We start from the raw sequence: 20,618 nt of genomic DNA, 5'->3' as shown, positions 1-20,618 counted from the left end.
GGAGGAGCCAAATGGAACTCAGACCAAAGGCACATCTGAGCTGTCACTCACACATATACAGACACTCTTGTCTAGCACAGCTTGCAGGGTTAAAGGAGGCTAAGTACATCCATGCATGTAAACTTAAAATCTGATGTATCATTACTATATGAACCATTCATTTGGACCATTTTAAAGCCTTATTTTTCTAAAAAGATTTTACAGTACACTCATAAAATGTCACATCCTGTTAAACTTAAAAAGTTATTAATGTAAACTTGTTACAAAAAGTTATGTAAAAAATTGTTTAAATATAATACTACAAATGAAATTGTTATCAGGAACATTATCAATGATTTATTATTCAAGAATATGAAATGTTACACTTCTCACATTAGTCTAAACTTTTATGTGCAGCAAACTACTCAAGAAAATAAAAAACCCTTATAACTGAAAATTGGATGGCTTGCAAAAATTTTGATTTTAATTGTTTTATTTATCAAAATCCTGTTAAACAGGTTACAGAAATTAGTCTGTTTAATATCTGTGGTCATGTTTCTGAATTGTATATTAAATATGTGTCATTTGACATTTTACACCATTTCCAATATAATACATTTCCACCATAAATAAATAGTTCTCATTGCTGCAGGATTACTCTTATTTTGTTAAAAAAAAAAAAAAAAAAAGACATAAAAGATTTCATCATATATATTTAAATTATAATAAGAATCCATTTTTCTATATGCGTGATAATTCTCCAGTGAAATGAGCTCAATAAATAACACTGAATCGATCTAAATATATTTTGAATGTAAAAAATTTTTGTAAACAACTGTCCAAACCATTTCTGCAGTTGGATACTTCAATACGATGTGGTATCTGTGCTGCAGTAAGCCTAAAGCAAACTAAATTACACTGTTAATTAAGCATGGGGAACCCTGAAAAAGACAAGGGGGTTGACAAGCTTTAAACAGACAGAAATATTCAGATTTTTAATCAAACCTAAAATTCATTATTTAAGCATCAGAACTGTAGAGCAGCCCTAAGTGTCCAGTCACAGCATGTTTTGTTATTTACATGGTAAATTACATAATTAATCAGCAGGGGTTAATACACCACCTCTAAGTCTTGAGTCTTTTCGAGTTTTCATAACAACTGAGCGCTGAATTCAGTAAATCAAATTTCTGGAATGATGCTGTAAATAATAAAAAAAAAAAATTATTTGAAAAAAGAACAACAAATAAGTAGCTGTTTGGGGTAATTTAAAGTAATTCAAGATGTTTTTGTAAATATCTGAAGCATATTAAAGCAGATATTGCCAGGTTACGCCATAAACAGTTAAGGTGTCAAGATTAAACTGGAATATAGATGATTATAGCATAGTAGTGAAAACAGTAAAATAAGGAATTGTTATAGCAATACAGAATAAATTACATTTATTTACAGCAATACTTCCCTTGAAACTCTAAAAACATGTTTTCGCTCATGCCCTTATATTTCATTCTCCCCCCGTGTCACTGTTGGACTCCATTTCAGGAACTGTTGAACTGTACCACTCTGCGTTATCTTCTGGCTCTCCCTTTATACCGGTGAGGGAAATCTCTCCACTTTCTGCCTTTGCATTCATGTCCATCACCTGCTGCTGGCCTTGGTGTTTGCGCTTTGTATGACGTCGCAGTGTGTTGCGCTCTGCAAAACGCATATGGCATATTAAGCACTGATAGGGTTTCTCACCCGTATGTACTCTTTGGTGCCTCATTAGCTCCCCAGACTCACGAAAACGCCTTGGGCAAAGCTGGCACACAAAGTTTCGCTGACCTGTATGGATGTGTTTATGTCGCTCAAGATGGCTTGATCTTTTGAATGCCTTGCCACAGAGTTGGCATACATGGGGTTTGTTTTGTGAGTGTGTGATGGAATGCCGCTCAAGGTCTGAAAGATAGTAGAAGATTCGAGGACAGTACTGACAGTAAAGAATGCGACGTGGGCCTAATGATTGCGAGTCTTGGTTCTTTGGGTGATCGATGGGTAATACGGGTGATGCAGGACGAAGGGGTGAGGTGGAAGAAAGGTGGGAAAGGTCATTGGTGGACATGCTTCCTATTGAGTCTTTTTGGTCCACTGAGGTAGACCCAGTCTCAGTGGCTTGACATGGTTTTTCACAGTTTATCTCCGTCTGATGGTTTTTCATTTCATGTAAACTGGAATCTGGCTTGGTTGTTTTGGAACATGAAGAGGGAGTAGAGACTGAATGTGTCTCAGGGCTTTGAGGCTGTTTTTCATTTTTCTTCTCAGCAGACACAGCTAATCTGAGAAGAGCCTCCCGAAAGGAAGTGGGCACTGGTGGGTCAGAGTAGGCATCACTGCTGAATTGCTTGGTTGGACTTGTAGAGGTCACAGTGGAAGAGCTGGAGGAAGCAGTTGAAGAGGTAGGGCTACCAGGAAGATTAGAGGGGTTATTTGGTCCTGAGATTTCTGTAGTTGTGGCAGAGGAAATTGTGCTAAGGTTGAGAAGTGAGGGAGGTAAATATAATGTAGATCCCAGGTCAAGTGGACAAGTAGCTAATGGAAGTGCAACAGTGGAAGTGGAGGAAATCTGTGATAATGTCCCTGGTGAGGATGAACTCTGAGTGGAAGACACCTGTGGAGATGATAAAACAAGGAACATGGGGGAGGACTGAGTGCTCTGACTAAGAGGAACTGGTAAAGAAAGGGTCATTACTCCTGGGTTACCCTTAGAAACTGGTGAAGAAAGTGACTGAAGCTGAGATGGAGGAAGAAGAAGAATAGGAGTGTTTGACCCTGTATTATTAGCCACAATCTGAATGGGAACTGACGTCATGTCAGACACAGCAGGTAAGATAGATGGTATATGGTTTGCACACAGTCGATTCGGTTGTGTCTGTTGTTTGGAGTCTGCAATATCCTGGACATCAGCAATGGAAGATGGCTTGTCTTCTACTTGCCTTCGGCTTAGAGCTGTTTGTTCAGAGAGGCCCTCTGTGTGTTGTTTATCATCAATTTGCGGAACTTTCTGTCCATCTGGGGTGAGTGTGTAAGGAATGCCCTGATCATCTATGAGTAGTGGATCAATCGGATCAGGGGTTATATTGGTATACATGGTAGTTGGCGAGGTTGCCAATGAGGGGAAGGGCAGATGTCCATCCCAATGCTGTGGGACATATGAATGAGCTTCACTTATTGATGGAATCCAGCAGTTTTCATAATCATCCTCCTGCTCCACTTCTACATGTTGGGGCTCATCTTCAATTTCATCAACTTCCATATGAAGTGAGCCTTCATAGTCAGGATCCACAATCCATTCACACTGTCTCTCCTTATTTCTTTCATTCTTTTTTGGTAGGCTTAAATCTAATACCTCACCCTCATCATTTTGTTCCAAGGAATCTCCTGCTCTTGACATTGCCATAATCCATCCAGTATCCAAAGATTCAAATCTCTCCTCTCGTCCGTGACACAACATTTGTGATTTATAGTCTACAATGCAGTCTTTCCTATATTCTAAACTTTCTGTCTTTGAATCAGTAGAATTTATGTCCATCAAAGGTGTCTCAAACTTTTGTCTCCCTCTTGTATGCGACAAATTAACAACCTGTGTCTCATTCTCAGTCCACATCTCCTTGTCTGTATGGTTGATTCTGTCAGGTGACAGTGGCTTATCACAGAAACCTTTTTTAAATGTAGATTGTCGTTTAGCCTTAATCTCTAGTAAATCATTGGTTGAGCTGTTTGCAAAGTTTGTAGCTTTGGTTGTTATTTCACAACCTTCAGTCCCAACATAATCAGACACCATCTTGGGTATCAGCTGCATGTCTCTCTTATTTTCAAGAGAAGTCTGGTCTAAGTCTGAATCAAGGACATATTTTGGTGAGTTTTGCTTGCTGTAATCCTTTACAACACCTGTCTGATCCTGTGGTGGAACAAGAAACACATTATGGGGGGCTTTGTCTTTAGATTCAGTCTCCACTGAGAGCCCCTCATCTGATAGCTCACTTTCTTGACCCACTGACATTTGGCAATCTTTGGTGGCAGTAAGATCAATCCACTTAATATGTGGAATGGCCTCAACTATCCTGCCCAATGTTTATTGTTTGAGCATAGCAAAGGAATCATATTTTTCAGTACTCATAGAGTAAATCTGTTTATTATAACCTGAGAGAACACTGAAATTTTGCCTGGCAGGGCCACAAGATCTTGCACAATCTATGTAAATGGCACCATTTCCAGTTCCTTGCCCATCTGGTGTTCCTGCTGATTTTCATCCTGGTTGTTGGCACTGCCATCACTCATCTAAGGCATCAATCAAAAAAATAATAATAAAAGACAAAAAACATGATTCTACATTCTGTTATAGAAACAACAGAACTACAGCTAATAAATTAAATAAATAAACTGTTGTGTTGTATAAGGTAACAATCATTAAGGAAACATTAGTACACTCTCATTATTTATAAATCAACTACATTTTTTTACTCAATTAATACTCAACTTGCATGCTTATCACAAGTTGTTTGAATAAATTATTTAATGTAACTATATTTGCTGTTTTCACATTCTTCCTGTTGTATTGGTATAAGTAGTGAAATAGAGAAGACCGGAGCTTGTTGTCACACTTTTTACACCAGTGAATATTTGTCAGGGTAGATTTATTTTTGAAAGTCAGATTCTATATAACCGAACTCTGCATAATAATCTGCATAACTTTCCTGAACCTTTTCACCAATATTGCCCATTGAACATGATCTTGTCCAAAAATGGGGTATGTTATTGCATTATATGGGGTAAGTTGTCACAATGGAAGCTGCTATTAAAACAGTGGCATACGTTTAATTTGAACATTAGGGGGGGACACATTCCCGCAACACCTTTCCATCACACACACCACAACACAATCGATTACTCACTTTAATTCTACTCCTGCATTAAATGTCCTATTATAAGCTTTAGCTTTTAAACTAAATTTTAAATGAAGTGTTAAGAATTATGCAGTGGACAAAAAAAAAAAAAAAGAATACATCTGTGAGACAACAAAATGGAGAAAAACAAATGGGCAAAAATATCAAAATGTAGTTTTGGCCAATAAATATTGTAATTAGTAAATGTATTACATTTAAAACATGTGACAACCTGCCCTGATAAAAATGAGACAACATACCCTGACGTTCATGAAAAATACCTTTCCACATTTAAACCTTTCTGTAAAAATCTGCTTTCTTAATATAGCTAACCCATACCATAATGTATGCCAGTGTATTTTGACTATGTTTGCTTTTTTTCCCCAAGAGCTATAATAAAAATATGATGACAGTTAATTGGTGGTGAAAACATTTTCTATAGGTGCTTGAATCCACCATACAATACCACTGCTAGAGAAAATGCACATTGGTGTAACTAGAGTTTTTACAAAAACTCGTATTACTGATTACTGTAACCTCTCCTCATGGCAGCTACTGCAGTAAAACAGATAGACAGAGGAGGGCGCCTTAATAAAAATCTAGATTTCATCTAGGGATCAGTGGCTAATAATGTTATAAGAAATAATAATACAATAGTGACATCCATAATTTTTTTAAACATGGTTCCATTTCATATTATTTTAATTAAATATTAATGCCCACCAAAACATGCATTCAGATGTGTCAGGATCTGATGTTGACACTATGATGTTTCCCCTGCAAGTATAGCAGTACAGCAAATAAATAAATAACTGCAATGCACTTTTTGGCAGGTTTTTATAATAATCTTTTTATGAAATATGTTTCTATAATTTTTTAATGAATTATTTAGAATAGATGTCGTTATACATTATTGATCATTAATGTGTATTTAAATGTAGTTTACTATGAAAATGGCGATACTAGTACATTAATTAGCACAGACAAGAAGCAATTTCATTTGGATCGGAAAAAACTAAAATAATAAACAAAGATAATAAGCAATATTATATTTTACTATAGCATATTGTTAATGAATAATAACATTAAACAAAGAAAACCAACAAGATCCTACTTTCTTTTTTGAGTGAATGACACTTAAAATGGTTGCCATATAGGCAATATTTTGTTGCATAAACACTAAACAGCACATTTAAAAGAAGTTCTCAAATGTTACAAATTAACACACACATTTTAGGCAAGCCGGACAATTGTTTGGAAACGGAAAGTTTGACAGGATACAAACTCAAAAAGCCGTGTTTATAAAGGTGTTAAGGCAGACGGGTTTGGTTTTAACAATTCTGACGAATAAAGCTTAACAACACTCAATGTTTCTGTATAATTTGCAGAAGTACTCAAATACCATGAAATTGGCAGTAACGCAAAACAGTAACGTGTTTGAGAGACTAGCTGTCAAGATAGCAGGTTCACTCCTTCCCGTGATTTCCATCACAAATTAAGTACGTTCATCTGTTAACGCGCACGGCGCAGGGTTTGACAGCAATGCCTTTACCCGCACACTCTGTCATGCAGCACTGGGGGAGAGTGAAAGATCAACACGGGGACGCCATTACGCGAATGTCTCCGTGTTATAAGGGTTTAACCAAACACGGCGCTTTGATGTTTGTGGAGACCAGACAGCGAGTCGAACCCGTGCCAATATACGACTGACGTCTTTATCAGTTAGATAAATCCATGCATAACGTACATATTTGAATTACACTTGGATTATTCACATATTACGACTTGAAGCTCCGACTTCACTCGAACCTGCGACCAGCCATTTTATGCGTACCGAGGGTTCGAACCGGTGACAGCGCTCAGACTGCTGCCGTGGAAACCTTATAGCAAACTTTCTAACACAACCAACGCTCTTTAACTGCTACTCAAAAGAACACACATTTCTTCCCCAAACGCTTACAGCAATTCGCTCACATTGATTCTTTCCAACTGAAATATTTAATATGAAACTGTTCTCACCACACGAGTCAGCTCGCACAGGCACTGACTGGCCCGACCCTGAGATACTTCCGGAAGACCAAATATGAATGAATGACTGGGCGGAGAGGTTGAGCGCGAGGGGGAGGGGGGCGGGGGTCGTGTTGCAGTGTTCTACGTCCGACCTGGACATGGTTAGGAATTTTACAATTTTATATATTTTACATTAAGAAAATCTTTGCTCTAACATCATGCATTTGGTAGTAGGGCAATGAAGCCTTATATGAAGCCAAATGTGAAGTATGATATATGTTAATAGATATGATAATTTATTTGTTTTAAATATAATAATATATAGGAATACGAAAATATCATGTAATTTAATTTATTATTATTTCCTTTTTTTATTATAATTCTTTTTAGGGTGTAATATGACTTGTTTCTTCGTGAGATTTTCCCTAATTAAGTATGCCTCTTCTGTGTTCTTAATGAAATAATAAATTGAAATGTAAGCTAACCTCTTGTACATTACACTATCCAACCGTTTCTACACCCATCCATTCATTCGTCTGTTTTCTATACCAGCTTATAGGGATAGTTAACCCAAAAATGAAAATTTGTGAAAAATTGACTCTCCCTCAGGCCATCCAAAATTTATATGACCTTCTTTCTTCATTAGAACAGGATTTAAGATTTTTAGGAAAGTGTCCCAGGTTTTTAGCTTCATCCAATGCAAGTGAATGGACACCAATAATTGACGGTCCAAAAAGCACACTTAGTCAGCATCAAAGTAATCCACACAACTCCCGCCGATCAAGTAATGTCTTCTGAAGTGAGTCGAGTTTCGTGTGAACCATTCCTTTAAATATTGGGTCACAGGTGTTCTGGAGCCTATCCCAGCTACAGGCCAAAGGCACGGCCCGAAGAGATTATATTACACTACACTTGAAATTATCAATAAAACCATTTACACAAATTTACCAGTAAGTTAACAGATAATGTATTGAGCAATAATTGTATCAACATCCTTGATCAAAAAAAGGATACTGTAAAATGTATAAGAGGGAAAAACAAATTTTCATTCAAATTTGATTCATTGTGACGTTTGTATAATGCAAAACTGAATCCTTCTGGAAGAAATAATTAAGTGAGGCTTTATCTGCAAGGCCTTTCTGCTATAATATTCTGAACAATTATACTCTTCAATCAAGCAGCCCACTAAAAAATTATTTAGCTCTGAACAAAACAGTCTTACAAGTGGACTGCTTTAATAAAACAGGAAAACACTTTTGTAACAAAGAAATAAACTACAGATATATATAACAAGATAAACATAAATGCTACCTAAAAAACTGTGTTTTACACTTACACTGAATAACAACAAAATACAAGAAAGGAAAGCATCTATGGCGACTTGTACCAAGACCTCAAACAAGTATGAGGGTGTTTGCAAACTTTCTATCTCCATGCTTTGTTTAAGGTAACTTTGTCAATGCAACATACAAAATAGAATACAGTGTTAAATGAGACATAACTGTGAGATCCTACCAGGATCCAGTCAGAAATGTTGTTTATAAGGCACATTAATCAGCTTATTTATTATTATTTATTATTTATGAGGAGAGAGCTGTGTGTGCCGATATGCCTTTCCAGAAATCAGAGTTTAGGTTCAATTTAAATCTCTTGCCGTCCTAGTGAAATTTTACAAGTTCACTGATGGTCAGCAGGGTCACATGCATCAATCTCAGAAACCAGCCGATGAGGAAAGAGCTTGAACTGCAGCCAGGTGGGGTCTAAAGAGAAGAGGGATACAAATGGAGATGAAGATGATGCAGAATTTTTTGTATACATTTTAAGAGTCAAGTGCAGTTATTTATGTATGACTGTGGTTGTGTCTGGTTTTGTGTACCAAGGTAGCAACTAGGTGGCGTGAGCTGTCCATCCACACAGACATCCGTGGCAGTGAAGCTGCATAGTTTGTCAGGATGTTTACAGAAAAATGTCACATTCTGTCCATGAGCAACTACGCTATCCATCAAATCATATGGCCAGCGCTTTGCTCCGCCCACTATCACTCTGCTGCGTTGTGCTGGGATTGGGCAACGGGCTGAAAAGAAAATGATGAAGAAAATGGTGGGAGATCGATATTTGTCATGACAAAAGGGAATGGAAATAATAAACAGGCAAAGAAAAGGTTAGATTCACAAATGGTAATGCAAATATTCCAAACCTTATATCCACTAAAATATAAATTTTCAATGCACCTGTTCAACACAGCCACGATGACTGTTTTATGAATGTATTGTGTTGTTTATTTGAATGTCTTTTAACCAGCGGCGTAACTTGGATCTTGCGTGCCCCAGTGCAAAGAAACTATCTGGCCGTTTTTCATCACCCCTCGGGTTGACCGTTGCGGGCCCCCTCTCACCTCAGGCCCTAGGCCTGCTGCCCACCCTGCCCTCCCTCTAATTATGCCCCTACTTTTAACCTGGCTATACATGCTTTCCTTACCCTGGCAAGCAGGCTATGTGCTCCATGTGCCATTAGGTAGACAAGTTACTTGATTTGGCCCATCCAACAAGAAGGTCTTCTTGCACAGGTAATATAGATTGTGTCTCCCACCTCATATTCAGCTCTCTGGACAGCCACCAGGTGTCCATGATCAACCTCCTTAGGAGGAGGACAAAACACACCAGAGAACATGTGCACAATATTAAACTCAGGCCTGAATTTTACACATATGCCTTCAGGTCAGAGATATACAGCAATACATGTACACTACCTGTCACTTCCTAAACTACCAGTTTGGACACACCTAGTCTTTAGTATTACTACTTTACATGTAGAACAATAGTCAAGTTATCAAAAAAATTAAATAACATAAATGGAAGAATGAGAATTCAGTAGTGACAAGAAAAGATCAAATCAAAACAGTCTTATATGGAAACATAAATTCGGTCAAGTGTATTCACTTAAATGCACTCCAGAATACAGTTTTAAACCACAACTTGATGCATTCTTAAAACCTGTTGTTGTCAGAAGATGGCAAATTATGTTGATTCGACAGAGGGCAGTATTGCACCCGCAAAGTCAGATCTACTATCGGCTCCACTGCTGCTACTATAGACCTATACATATTCAAATTCATTTATCCATTGTGCCCTATCCACCTACTCAAACACCCACAGAGCCTTTATTGCTCTTCTCTCTCTCTCTCTCTCTCTCTCACTCAAAATATGCATTTAACAGGACATTATGAACATAAGAGAATAAAAGTACTGTGAATGAAGTACATTAAGGCAGTAATTGGTTTCTGAGGGTGTGCATTTCAAAAATGAATTTAGCTGCAACTGATGCATGATGGTCCTCCCCCAGTATCACCAGCATCTGATCGGTTTCTGCCAAACTGGAAAACTGTGGCATGAGGTTTGAGAGTTTGTGGAGCTCTCTCTCAGCTCTGTTAAATTCTCACAGTGAAGGAGAAAGTGTGTCTCTGTCTCGACCTCACCCGTGTCACAGTGAGCACAGACTCGTTCTTCCTTTGGAAGCCATGTTTGTCTGTGTCTGCCTTTTTCTATGTTCAGACTGTGATCACTGAGTCTGTATTTGGTGAGGATCCGTCTCTGTTTTGGATCTCTTACAGTGTGCAGATATTCTGCCAGATTATATGTTCTATTTAGGCCCCGATAACATTCTAATTTGCTTTGGTTTTTATTTTCATTTTCCCAATGGTCCAAATATGAATCTCTCTCTCTCACACATAATTTGTAACATTGTGTGCAACAGCATACAAACTGAGGTCTTTTTAACAGTTTTAATCAGTCTCATCCACATGGCAATCATGCGTGGAAAGCGCCTGCTATTTCCTGTCTTTCTCAGTCCTTCCCAGGTGGAGGAACTAATATGTACAAATTTACTTACGGCGGCATTTGGGGTGAGGGTATTGCCACTTCTGGTTCTCATGACAGAAATTCTCGCTATGCCCAACCAGCACATATCTGTATGAAAGAGGACAAGTTATTGGATAGTGCATGATAAAGCGTAATGACAAAATATATTCTTTTTATATCTATCTTTCTGATTTAATTTGTTCTGTTTTGATATTTATTTTTCACCCAGGTGCACATTTGTACTGGGTGGTGGATCCCACAAATGTGCTGCCCTGCACAGAGAGCGGATCATCATCTTCAGGCAAAGAACGGGGCACCTCAGGCACCAGAATCGGCTCTGCTGTAAGACCTGGGGAAGCTGGCGAAAAAACAGCTGATTTATGTCTTGACTTCTGAGTCTGTCTTAAAATATGTTTGTTTAGTGATTACAGTGCAGTCATCCTATTTCATGTCAAATAGGGGGTCAGGGATGGTGGGGTGCCCCGATTCAGGTTAAGTGGCGTTAAAAGAACAGTTCGCTCTGTTCACCCAATTGAAGATTTTTGAATAGTGATCTTTAAAGGTACTATATGTAATATTTTTACTGTACTAAATCATAAAATGACCATAATACGTCATCTGAGATTTAGGAAACATGCTAAATTGAAATACTGGCTTCTCCGATAACAATGCTACAGCCAGTATATTCTACTTTGAAGTTTCCATTCCGGGCTGGAATTTCTGTTTATGTTTTGGTCTGTGCAGTGCCCACTTACCAATTGTATTTTTACACCACCGGGTTGCCAGATTTTAACACGTTTGCAGGCAAACAACACTGTGTGCTACAGCAATGGAAGAGCTTAAAGCCCAGAAATCATTTAAAATGGATGCTGAGTTGGCTAATTTTCTCCATAGCAAGTAAGCATTGAGCGTCACCTAAAATTAGCTATCTAATTTATCTCGGCTACTAGTAGCGATGGACATTTTGAGTAAATTCTACATTTGAGTACTCGCATTCATACTCTGTGTTTCATGAGCAGCCTGGTTTAAAGGCAGTAAGACACCGCCTGTGAAGTGATCCCGACTAATGCAGTGAAGCAGATGGGCCACGGCTGTTTACTACCTCGGAAACAACCAGCGTGACAGAAAATACGATAGAAACCACAAGCTTAACTCAAAATGGACTCAAAATTTACAAATGCGATTATACGTTTAATGAATACTGATGTCCAAATCGAGTAACGTTACTCATGCCCATTCCTAGCTACTTGCTACAGTTTATTTCTATCTTAAACCTTACATCAGAGTTTATTGTGTTTTGTGACTGAATCAATTAATGTGGTGAACTGTTGCTAGTGTTAGATTGCTAGGTAGATATATTAGTTCAACTAGGTACAATGTTCTGTGTACATAGGTTGATTATGGCATATTCTTTTTACCAACAAGGGTCCAAGCACCTCCACCACTAGAAAGAGTTGTCCTCATTCTGGCAACCCACATCAGCTTCGAGTCTGGGGCGGGGCAGACCCATTTCAAACACTTGTTATAAATCTTACATATAGCACCTTTAAAGCTTCAAAAAGCACAGAGAGTAGTAAAAGTAATCCATACAACTCCAGTGGTTAAATGAATGTCTTCACGCGAGAGGGTGCGTGAACTGGGTCCTCTCATGTGCATTGGAGAGTGACCAAAAGTAAAATATTATAGTGAAAAGGACTTAAATGTTGAGCTGTTTCTCACACTAAATCGATCGTATTGCTTTAGAAGACATTAATTTAACCAGTGGAGTCATATGGATTGCATTTACAATGACTAAATATCTGGTCACCATTCACTTGCATATGGACCTACAGATCCGAGATATTCTTTTAAAAATCTTCATTTGTGTGAAGATAGAGAGTCATACACATCTGGAATGGCATGAGTGTGAGTAAATGCAGAAATAATTTTTTGGGGGGGTGAATTATCACTTTGTCTTTTTTTTAATTATAAATTCTCCTCCCTGTCCTTTAGGTGAGATATGCACAAAAAATGTGAATTGCCAAAACTAAAAGTATGTGAAAGTGAAAGTGGAGATTTATAGTAAAACATTATTAAATAGTGATCTGTTTTTATCCACACCTATCAGATCGCTTCTGAAGATATGGATTAATCAACTGGAGTCTTATGGATTACATTTATGCTGCGTTTTGGAGCTACAAAGATCTGTCTACCATTCATTTGCATTGATTGGACATAAAGAGCTGAAATATTCTTCTAAAATTCTTTGTTTGTATTCAGCAGAAGAAAGAAAGCCATACACACCTAGCATGGGATGAGGGTTAGTAAATGAGAGACTTTTCATTTTTGGGTAAACTATTCCTGAATGGTTAAGGATAAATCAAAAGTGGACAGTGTAAGGGCAGAGATATTAAAGCCAAGAGCCTTCTGATATTCAGCATAACTGGTTCTTAGTGCATGCTCAGGACAGAAATTGAAATGGATGACCCTTTGGATACTTGCATGGAGAATTTACCCACTAGGTGGGGTGAGCACTAATAAGGCCAAATGGCAAATGGCTTAGCAACTGACCAATTACCATTTTAAATAGCTAAACTTTACAGAGGAAAAGGGAATATTTATTAAATATATAATTTACTCACCTTCATGTTGTTCTTAACCTGTATTACTTTTTACTGTGGAACAGCAAGAAGACTTGAGAGAGAATGTTTGAGACTAACAGCCTCAGTCACCATTCACTTTCATTCCATCTTCTTTTATTTGTCTATAAAATGAAAGTGAATAATGACTTAGACTAATATTCTGCCTGACGTCTACTTTTGCGTTCCACAGAAGAAAGTCTTAAGACAAGAGGGTGAGTAAATGATGACAGAATGTACATTTTTGGGTGAGCTAACCCTTTAAGTATCCTACTTTTAAGGCTCATTTTTCCCTATATGACTGAGTGAATGGACAAGTGGATGTAGATGTGTTATGTAATGACAAATGGATTCACAGGTTACTGTGTGAATGCGCAGGTACCCATATGATCGATGGACAGAGCATGCTGCTTCATATAGTTTTATCTGAAAAAAATCCATCTGGAACAAGCTGTTCTCACATTCCCTCTTGAGCAGTTGACTCATGCAGTTATGTATCACATCTCTCCCCCTTTTTGTGAGGATGACTGATTATTGTAGGGGGGAGGACATCACACAGTGAACATGTACACTCACATACACCAAATTTCCATTGCACACTAATTTGTCTTTGTACTTTGCTGAACTTTGCATGTGTATCCACTGTATATGCCTATCTCCGTTTGTTAAATATTCTTTGAGTGTCAATGATCTGCAGATGCATAGAGTATTGCAACACGATAGTTTGCTAAGACCTCAAACGCCCACACCTCAGCTCTTTTGACAGCTTATTCCTTGAAATACCTCTTATTGTTACTCCAGGAAATGTGTGTGTAAATGTGTGCATGATGTGTTATATTGGAGGTGATACAGGGAATGCTGTAGCCTTGAGCTCTGTCGATTAACGCCTCCTCTCTTTAGAACAACCCTTCAGCCCAGAAACAGGCTTATCATGGGTCTATGCATACTGTGACCCATACACTGGTTCTAAGCTTTTGTTCCACAAAATACTCATGCAACCTACAATACACTATACAGGCAATGACACACATATTTCTCCTTTTCTTCTTGCAATCCCACCTGATTACACTTCATATCACCACAATATACATAAATACTGTATATTGCTTCTGTGAAGGCATTCCTTCTGAATCGCATAATACTGTCAATACCATGTCAGTTTACAAACAACACCACTGGAACTTGACCCAACAAGACCAATATCTACATCTCACATACCAGTTTTACAAGTTTATATTACATTTACATACATATAATGGGTTTGCGTGCAATGCCATCAATCTTAAATGAATAGTTCACCCAAAAATTATTTAATAATTTACTCAACCCCATACCATCCCAGATGTGTCAATCTCCACTTAAACTTTCACATTCTTCTTCTTGTGTTTTTGGTGATTCACATTCTTCATGCATTCACCCCCTACTGGGCAGGGAGAAGAAATTCTAGCAAAAAATGACTTTGATCTGTTTCTCACCCACACCGTTCATATCATTTCAGTAAATATGGATTAAAACACTGGAGTCATATGGATTACTTTTATGATGCCTTTATGTGCTTAATAGAGCATCAGAATTTTGGCATCCATTCACTTTGTATGGACCTACAGAACAAAAATATTCTTCTAAAAATCTTACTTTGTGTTCTGCAGAATAAAGAAACTTATACACATTTAGGATGGCATGAGTGTAAAAGATAAGAGAATCTTCATTTTTGCCTGAACTGTCCGTTTAATGCAGCATGATGCAATTAGAGTAATTGTTATTGTTCTTTAAAAAAATCACCTATACAGTCTGCTATGAAAATTCACTTTTCCTCTGCCAATGGATGATGTAACGGTTACCCTGTCTTGTCTCACTGTTGCCCTTTGTTTGTGATTTTGTCACTTTTGGTATTCCTTAGTTTTCACTTTTGTCACGCTTGTACCTCCATAGTCTTGTGTTCACTGTTCATTGTTTGCACCTGCCCTTGTTAATTTGCCTTTGGTTCCTGTTAATCACCTTGTTATCTTGTTTGAGTTCTGTTCTTTCATTGGCCCCTTTTCCCATGTTTGTGTATTTATACCCCGTGTCTTTGTTCAGTCTTCGTCGATCGTTGTTTGATGTTGTCCTGGTGTGTGCTTCTCTCCCTAGTGCCCTGTTCGTGTCTACCTTGGTCAGCTTACCCAGTTTATGTTTCTTTTCCCCATCGTGGGTTGTTCATTTTGTTTTCTGGTTAAATAAAACTCAAACTGTGTTTGGATCCGCATCTCCTCGTCTGCCTCGTTAATCATTCATGACAGATGATACCTAAAATGAATACTGTGTGAAGAACCTATTATCTAACACCAATAACTTTTTTCACCTCCAAAGAGCCACATTAATCCTTCAACTCAAAAATCCTCCACAGTAAACTGAAAATACTGTAGCCTTTGGTGAGAAGAGGGTTTGCTGAATATGTGCTAAAAAAGAACTACTTAAGAGATGTTATATTGTTGTATCATCTGAAATCCAACACTATGAAAATCTAATAAACTGCAATTGAGACTCACTGGATAATATGTAAGTGGTATAAATAACCTAAAAAGCTATACCTAATTAAATGACATTTTAACTATTACCTGTGATAACCTGTTATACAGTAAAAAAGTATTAAATAATAAATATGTTTCAATGTGACTAGTCCTTTGTACCTGTACAAACAGGCTCGTCTCCACTCCACTGCCGGTCACCTTGGCAACGGCGTATTGTAGCATCCAACTCGTAAGGCATGGCATACCCAGGCTTACAATGGACCTCATGCAGAGCGGAGAAAGAGGATGTAGGGGAAAGGAGAGCTACATCAAAGTTTTTGGCAGATGGGAGAGGCCATGGACACGTGCGACCTAGTCACAAATAAGAGTGAAATTCATGAAAACTGTGAACATTGCATGATTTGTTATAACCTCAGTCATTGTTTCTGATCATTTGCATACATATATCATAATGAATGTGTTCAGATGTATTATTTGATTTCTAGCTTTTACCTCCACACTGCCCGTCACAGAGACACTGACGCTTACTGCCACATTCTTTGTCATGCTGGCACTTTTTGGGACATGCTCGTCTTCTCTCATTACCCAGTATTCTCTCTGGACATTGTTCCATTGCCTCCTCTACCAGATTGTTAAGCATATGGAGAAACAGTACACAAATATATCTATACACTTAAAAGTCAATATGAAGATTAATGTTGCCTAAAAATAAAATTTGTCAAAACTGAGTTTAATTCTGCTTTCAAGGACTGGTCGAAAAGCATGAGGTTGATTATTTTATTCTATTGACAGCCATAGATTTTAATAGTAATAAATTAAAACAAATCTACAAATAATTTTGTGCAAAAAATATTTCTTATTTCTAAGTGTTTATTTATCTCGCTTCCTTGCAATGTGCTTTACAAACTTTCGACAATAGATTGTACTTGTGTTGTGATGGTACAGTGTAAATTGCTGTACAATACATTTGAATTGAAAATGTTTTGCTTCAGGTTTTATATCTAATATTATAATACCGTAGTATCGTGAAGTAAAAAGATACACTGTCAACAATACAGAGTAAATATTTTCTTGATAATGTTTAATAATTTATTTTGTCTTTAGTGCAAACAGTAAGAGTCAATTATTCAATTTAACCAACAACATGTTGTCTTTATAATATCACATTTTCTATTTTTGTCACACAGTATAAATGTGACTTTATACATTAAAATAATTTCTGGGGGTTGGGGATAATCATATTTGAGGGTCCTTGGCATTGAAAATTTTGAAAACCCCTATTCTAGACTAATCTGTTTTGTGTCAAACAGGTTAGGCTCAACTGTGCTCAGATTATGAGAAAATGATTTTGAAATCCACAAAATAAAGTTTTTCTCAGTTTCAATATTGGCTTAGTTACTGCATTTTGACTTTGTAGGGCAGAATGGACGTTGTTTCAAACACTGAAAAATTGTTTGTTTAACCTAAATGTTGCTATAGGATTTATGATTTACTATGACTGAATCAACCATACTATTAGGTTACACCAACAAACTATTTTCAAACGGGTCAGATAAGATAAAAACAAATACAGTAAATAAATATACTGTAGCTCCTTAAAAGTGCACTCAGTCATTTTTTTCCTCACTAAAACGTTTTGCTCCCTAAGAAATGAATTGTGATTTTGAAACATATGTATAAAATCACAAGCACTCACATGATATGAAGTATCCAGTTATTTAAAGTTACCATATAAAAGCTGTTTATTGTGCATGGAGAGGGTCCCTTCATGGTGGCTGCAATGTAAGAATCATATAACTAGCCGAATACTACTGGCTTAATCTCAGTAACAACCCTGTTATTTGGCACTTTTCTCATGGGTGAAATTAATCTTGGGTGACTGTAAATAGTAAATTTCCACAACAGCAACTGAAAACTATTGTTTTTGAATGATTCAGCATCCAGCCCCCAAGATGTCAGTGTTAATCCAAGACGACATGCACAAAAATAAATACTGAGTGCACCTTAGGCAAGGCAAGGTGCACTCAGTATTTTCATACACAATGGTAATTCAAAGTGCTTTACATAGAAGAGATTAAAATAAGAATAAAAAAAATAAGAATAATTGAAACAGTTTAGAATATAAAATAAAATAAAATACAGTACAAACAGTCGGACACACAGTGACACAGTGCTCATTCAGTAAATGCACAGCTAAACAGATGTGTTTTGAGTCTGGATGTGACTACTGTAGGAGCACATCTGATCTCTTCTGGAAGCTGGTTCCAGCTGCGGTTGGCATAATAGCTAAAAGCAGACTCTCCTTGCTTAGAGTGAACCCTTGGTATTTCTAGCTGATGTGATCCTAATGATCTGAGTGATCTGTTGGGTTTATATTCAGTGAGTATATCTGCAATATATTGAGGTCCTAGCCCATTGAGTAATTTATATACCAGTAATAATACTTTAAAATCAATCCTAAATGTAACTGGGAGCCAGTGTAAAGACCTGAGGACTGGTGTGATATGTTCATATTTTAGTTGTTTGACCCCTAGCGTCAAGGTATGCATTCACCTTGAGAACTTCATCTTTGTTTCCAAACACAATGACTTCAGTTTTGTCTTTGTTTAACTGAAGAAAGTTTTGGCACATCCAACTGTTTAATTCATCAATGCATTGGCACAGGGAGTCAATGGGGCTGTAATCGTTAGGTGATAGGGCTAAGTAGATCTGTGTGTCGTCTGCATAGCTGTGGTAAGCAATTTGGTTCTTTCTCATTATTTGGCTCATTGGGAGCATATACAGGTTGAACAGGAGTGGCGCAAGAAGATAAGATAAATGTAACAGTTCCAGTTACCATTGTTTACAGTGCACACAAGTGGGCTGACACACATACTACATGCAGGCAACAACACACACACACACTCACAAACTGTGTAGTTGTCTTACTAACTACTGAATCCTTAATAGAAGGCTGTTTAAATGTTTGGAAGTCTGCCCAAGACACTATTCTCTGAGCTGAACTAGGTGTAAAACACACAATATAAACCTATATAAACTATATAAAATGTAGCTGTTCCAACTACAGGATGTAACATTACAGTATGTTACAGTAAAAGTTTAACAGTAATCACTTTTAAACACAAATACACACAGAATCAGGAACAACTAAATATATTACATTAAACACTGTCAATGAGGGGCTGCCAATCACTGCATCTCAGTCATTTATGTTTGTGAAATTATTTTTAGCTAAAATAGAAGATTTGTTCCATATTTCATGAAAAGCAAACAGAACTCTTAGAAACAGCTTGTCAGAATAATATATGTGAAAGAGAGGGGATGGTGGTAAAATCTTCAGTTTTTCAGTCACTCCGTGCACATTAATAGATGAATACTAAAATCACAAACATAAGTCTTCTAAAGAATGATTAGAGGCCTGCATCTATTTACAATATTTGCAGAACATTATAAACAAAAGAAAAAAATTATGGAAAACAGAAATACAACAATTCTACGCTTAATTATTCTGCCGTAAAAGTGGTCAAAAATCCAGCTGTCATTCATTCATTATGAAATTAATAAAAAAATAAAAATCCAGTTTAACTTGGGGCACGGCCCACAATCTTTCCAATCATTCTGACACATTCAGACATGCAAACACAGACACATACCACTCACCTAATGCTGTAGACAGGCTGCAGAGGGCCCACACACACAGAAGAGAGAGAAGTAGAGATTGCTCCATCTTTCCCTGACACACACTGCAGAGGTTATGAAAGAGGTAATGAGACAGGAGAGGTGGATATAAAGATGGGGAAGAGTCTGGAGTAGGGGGTGTTGTGATGGTGAGGGAGGAGTGGAGACATGGTACATGCAAGAACACACACATCTGGGTCGTATTAAGTGTTTTGAACTCTAGGTTTGTTAAACTGGATCTCAGCACTCGAAAAAATATTTTTGCCTATTTTTAAGATGTATCCATTTCAATTTAATAACAAATTTCCATATAATTGAATTAAATAGTCTTGAAGAAAATGTAATTAATAAAACTTGCATTTTTAAACATTCAATTAGATGGAAATTTGTTATTAAATTGAAATGAATACATATTAAAAATAGGCAAAAATCTTTTTTTGAGTGTAGGTAGAATTTAGCAGAAATAAAAGACCTTTCACCCCATTCCATTGATGCCAAATGAGTGCAAACACTCACCCCCACACACATCAACAAGCACATGTATACACTTCTCCATATACACATGTGCCAAGTCAAACACTGCCATAATGTGTCCGAAAAGACCCACCCAATATACACTCATCTCAACAAAACTATCTTTTCTAAGATGCACGCTGGTCCACTCACCAGCCCATAATTAAACTCTGCAGAGCATCTCAGCATCCTAAGAAATAAAGGAACCTCCCACACAGATCAACCAGCTAAACCAACAAAGACTCAACAAATTCAGGTTAGGTCCACCAATTTTGTTCTGTCTCTCACAATTTTGATGAATTTAACACGCTTGGAGAAGCACATTTTCTTCTCACTTTTCTTTAAAGGATGAACACATACAGTACACTACATAGCTAAAACTATGTGGATGCCAGGGACTAAAAACGGTTCAAGGAATGAAAATGAAAACTAACTAAATGTTTTGCGGAACATAACCGAAAATGGGAACAAAGTGATTTGTGAAAACGTTATTTGAAAATGCTGGTAATGCGATTATTTTTTCATGAAACCAAA

At 37.2% G+C, this 20,618-nt stretch overlaps 1 protein-coding gene and 1 pseudogene across 2 annotated transcripts; both read right to left on the bottom strand.

Moving 5' to 3' along the window:
* Positions 1–430: 430 nt before the first annotated feature.
* Positions 431–6,961, bottom strand: LOC127658122 (fez family zinc finger protein erm-like). Of its 2 annotated transcripts, XM_052147233.1 has the most exons (3): positions 6,918–6,961; positions 4,156–4,293; positions 431–3,913 (listed from the first exon to the last, which is right to left on the bottom strand). In XM_052147233.1, exon 3 carries the CDS (start codon positions 3,812–3,814, stop codon positions 1,481–1,483), a length of 2,334 nt encoding a protein of 777 aa, XP_052003193.1. In that variant the 5' UTR covers positions 3,815–3,913; positions 4,156–4,293; positions 6,918–6,961; the 3' UTR covers positions 431–1,480. The 2 variants fall into 2 exon arrangements, with proteins under 2 accessions (XP_052003193.1, XP_052003192.1); XM_052147232.1 differs by having other exon boundaries at positions 431–4,293.
* A 1,595-nt stretch (positions 6,962–8,556) lies between these two features.
* On the bottom strand, positions 8,557–19,647 carry LOC127658296 (beta-2-glycoprotein 1-like; annotated as a pseudogene).
* Between the last annotated feature and the right edge of the window lie 971 nt (positions 19,648–20,618).

The sequence above is a fragment of the Xyrauchen texanus genome, chromosome 17, assembly GCF_025860055.1.
Source record: "Xyrauchen texanus isolate HMW12.3.18 chromosome 17, RBS_HiC_50CHRs, whole genome shotgun sequence".
NCBI classification, from domain to species: Eukaryota; Metazoa; Chordata; class Actinopteri; order Cypriniformes; family Catostomidae; genus Xyrauchen; species Xyrauchen texanus.
Note: the sequence above shows the minus strand (reverse complement) of the source record. Positions and strands in the feature narration are given on the sequence as shown.

What these genes read in the sequence shown, in the direction of transcription:
- LOC127658122 (XM_052147232.1), bottom strand. Translation starts at nt 4,015, where the DNA reads ATGTCAGTGGGTCAAGAAAGTGAGCTATCAGATGAGGGGCTCTCAGTG.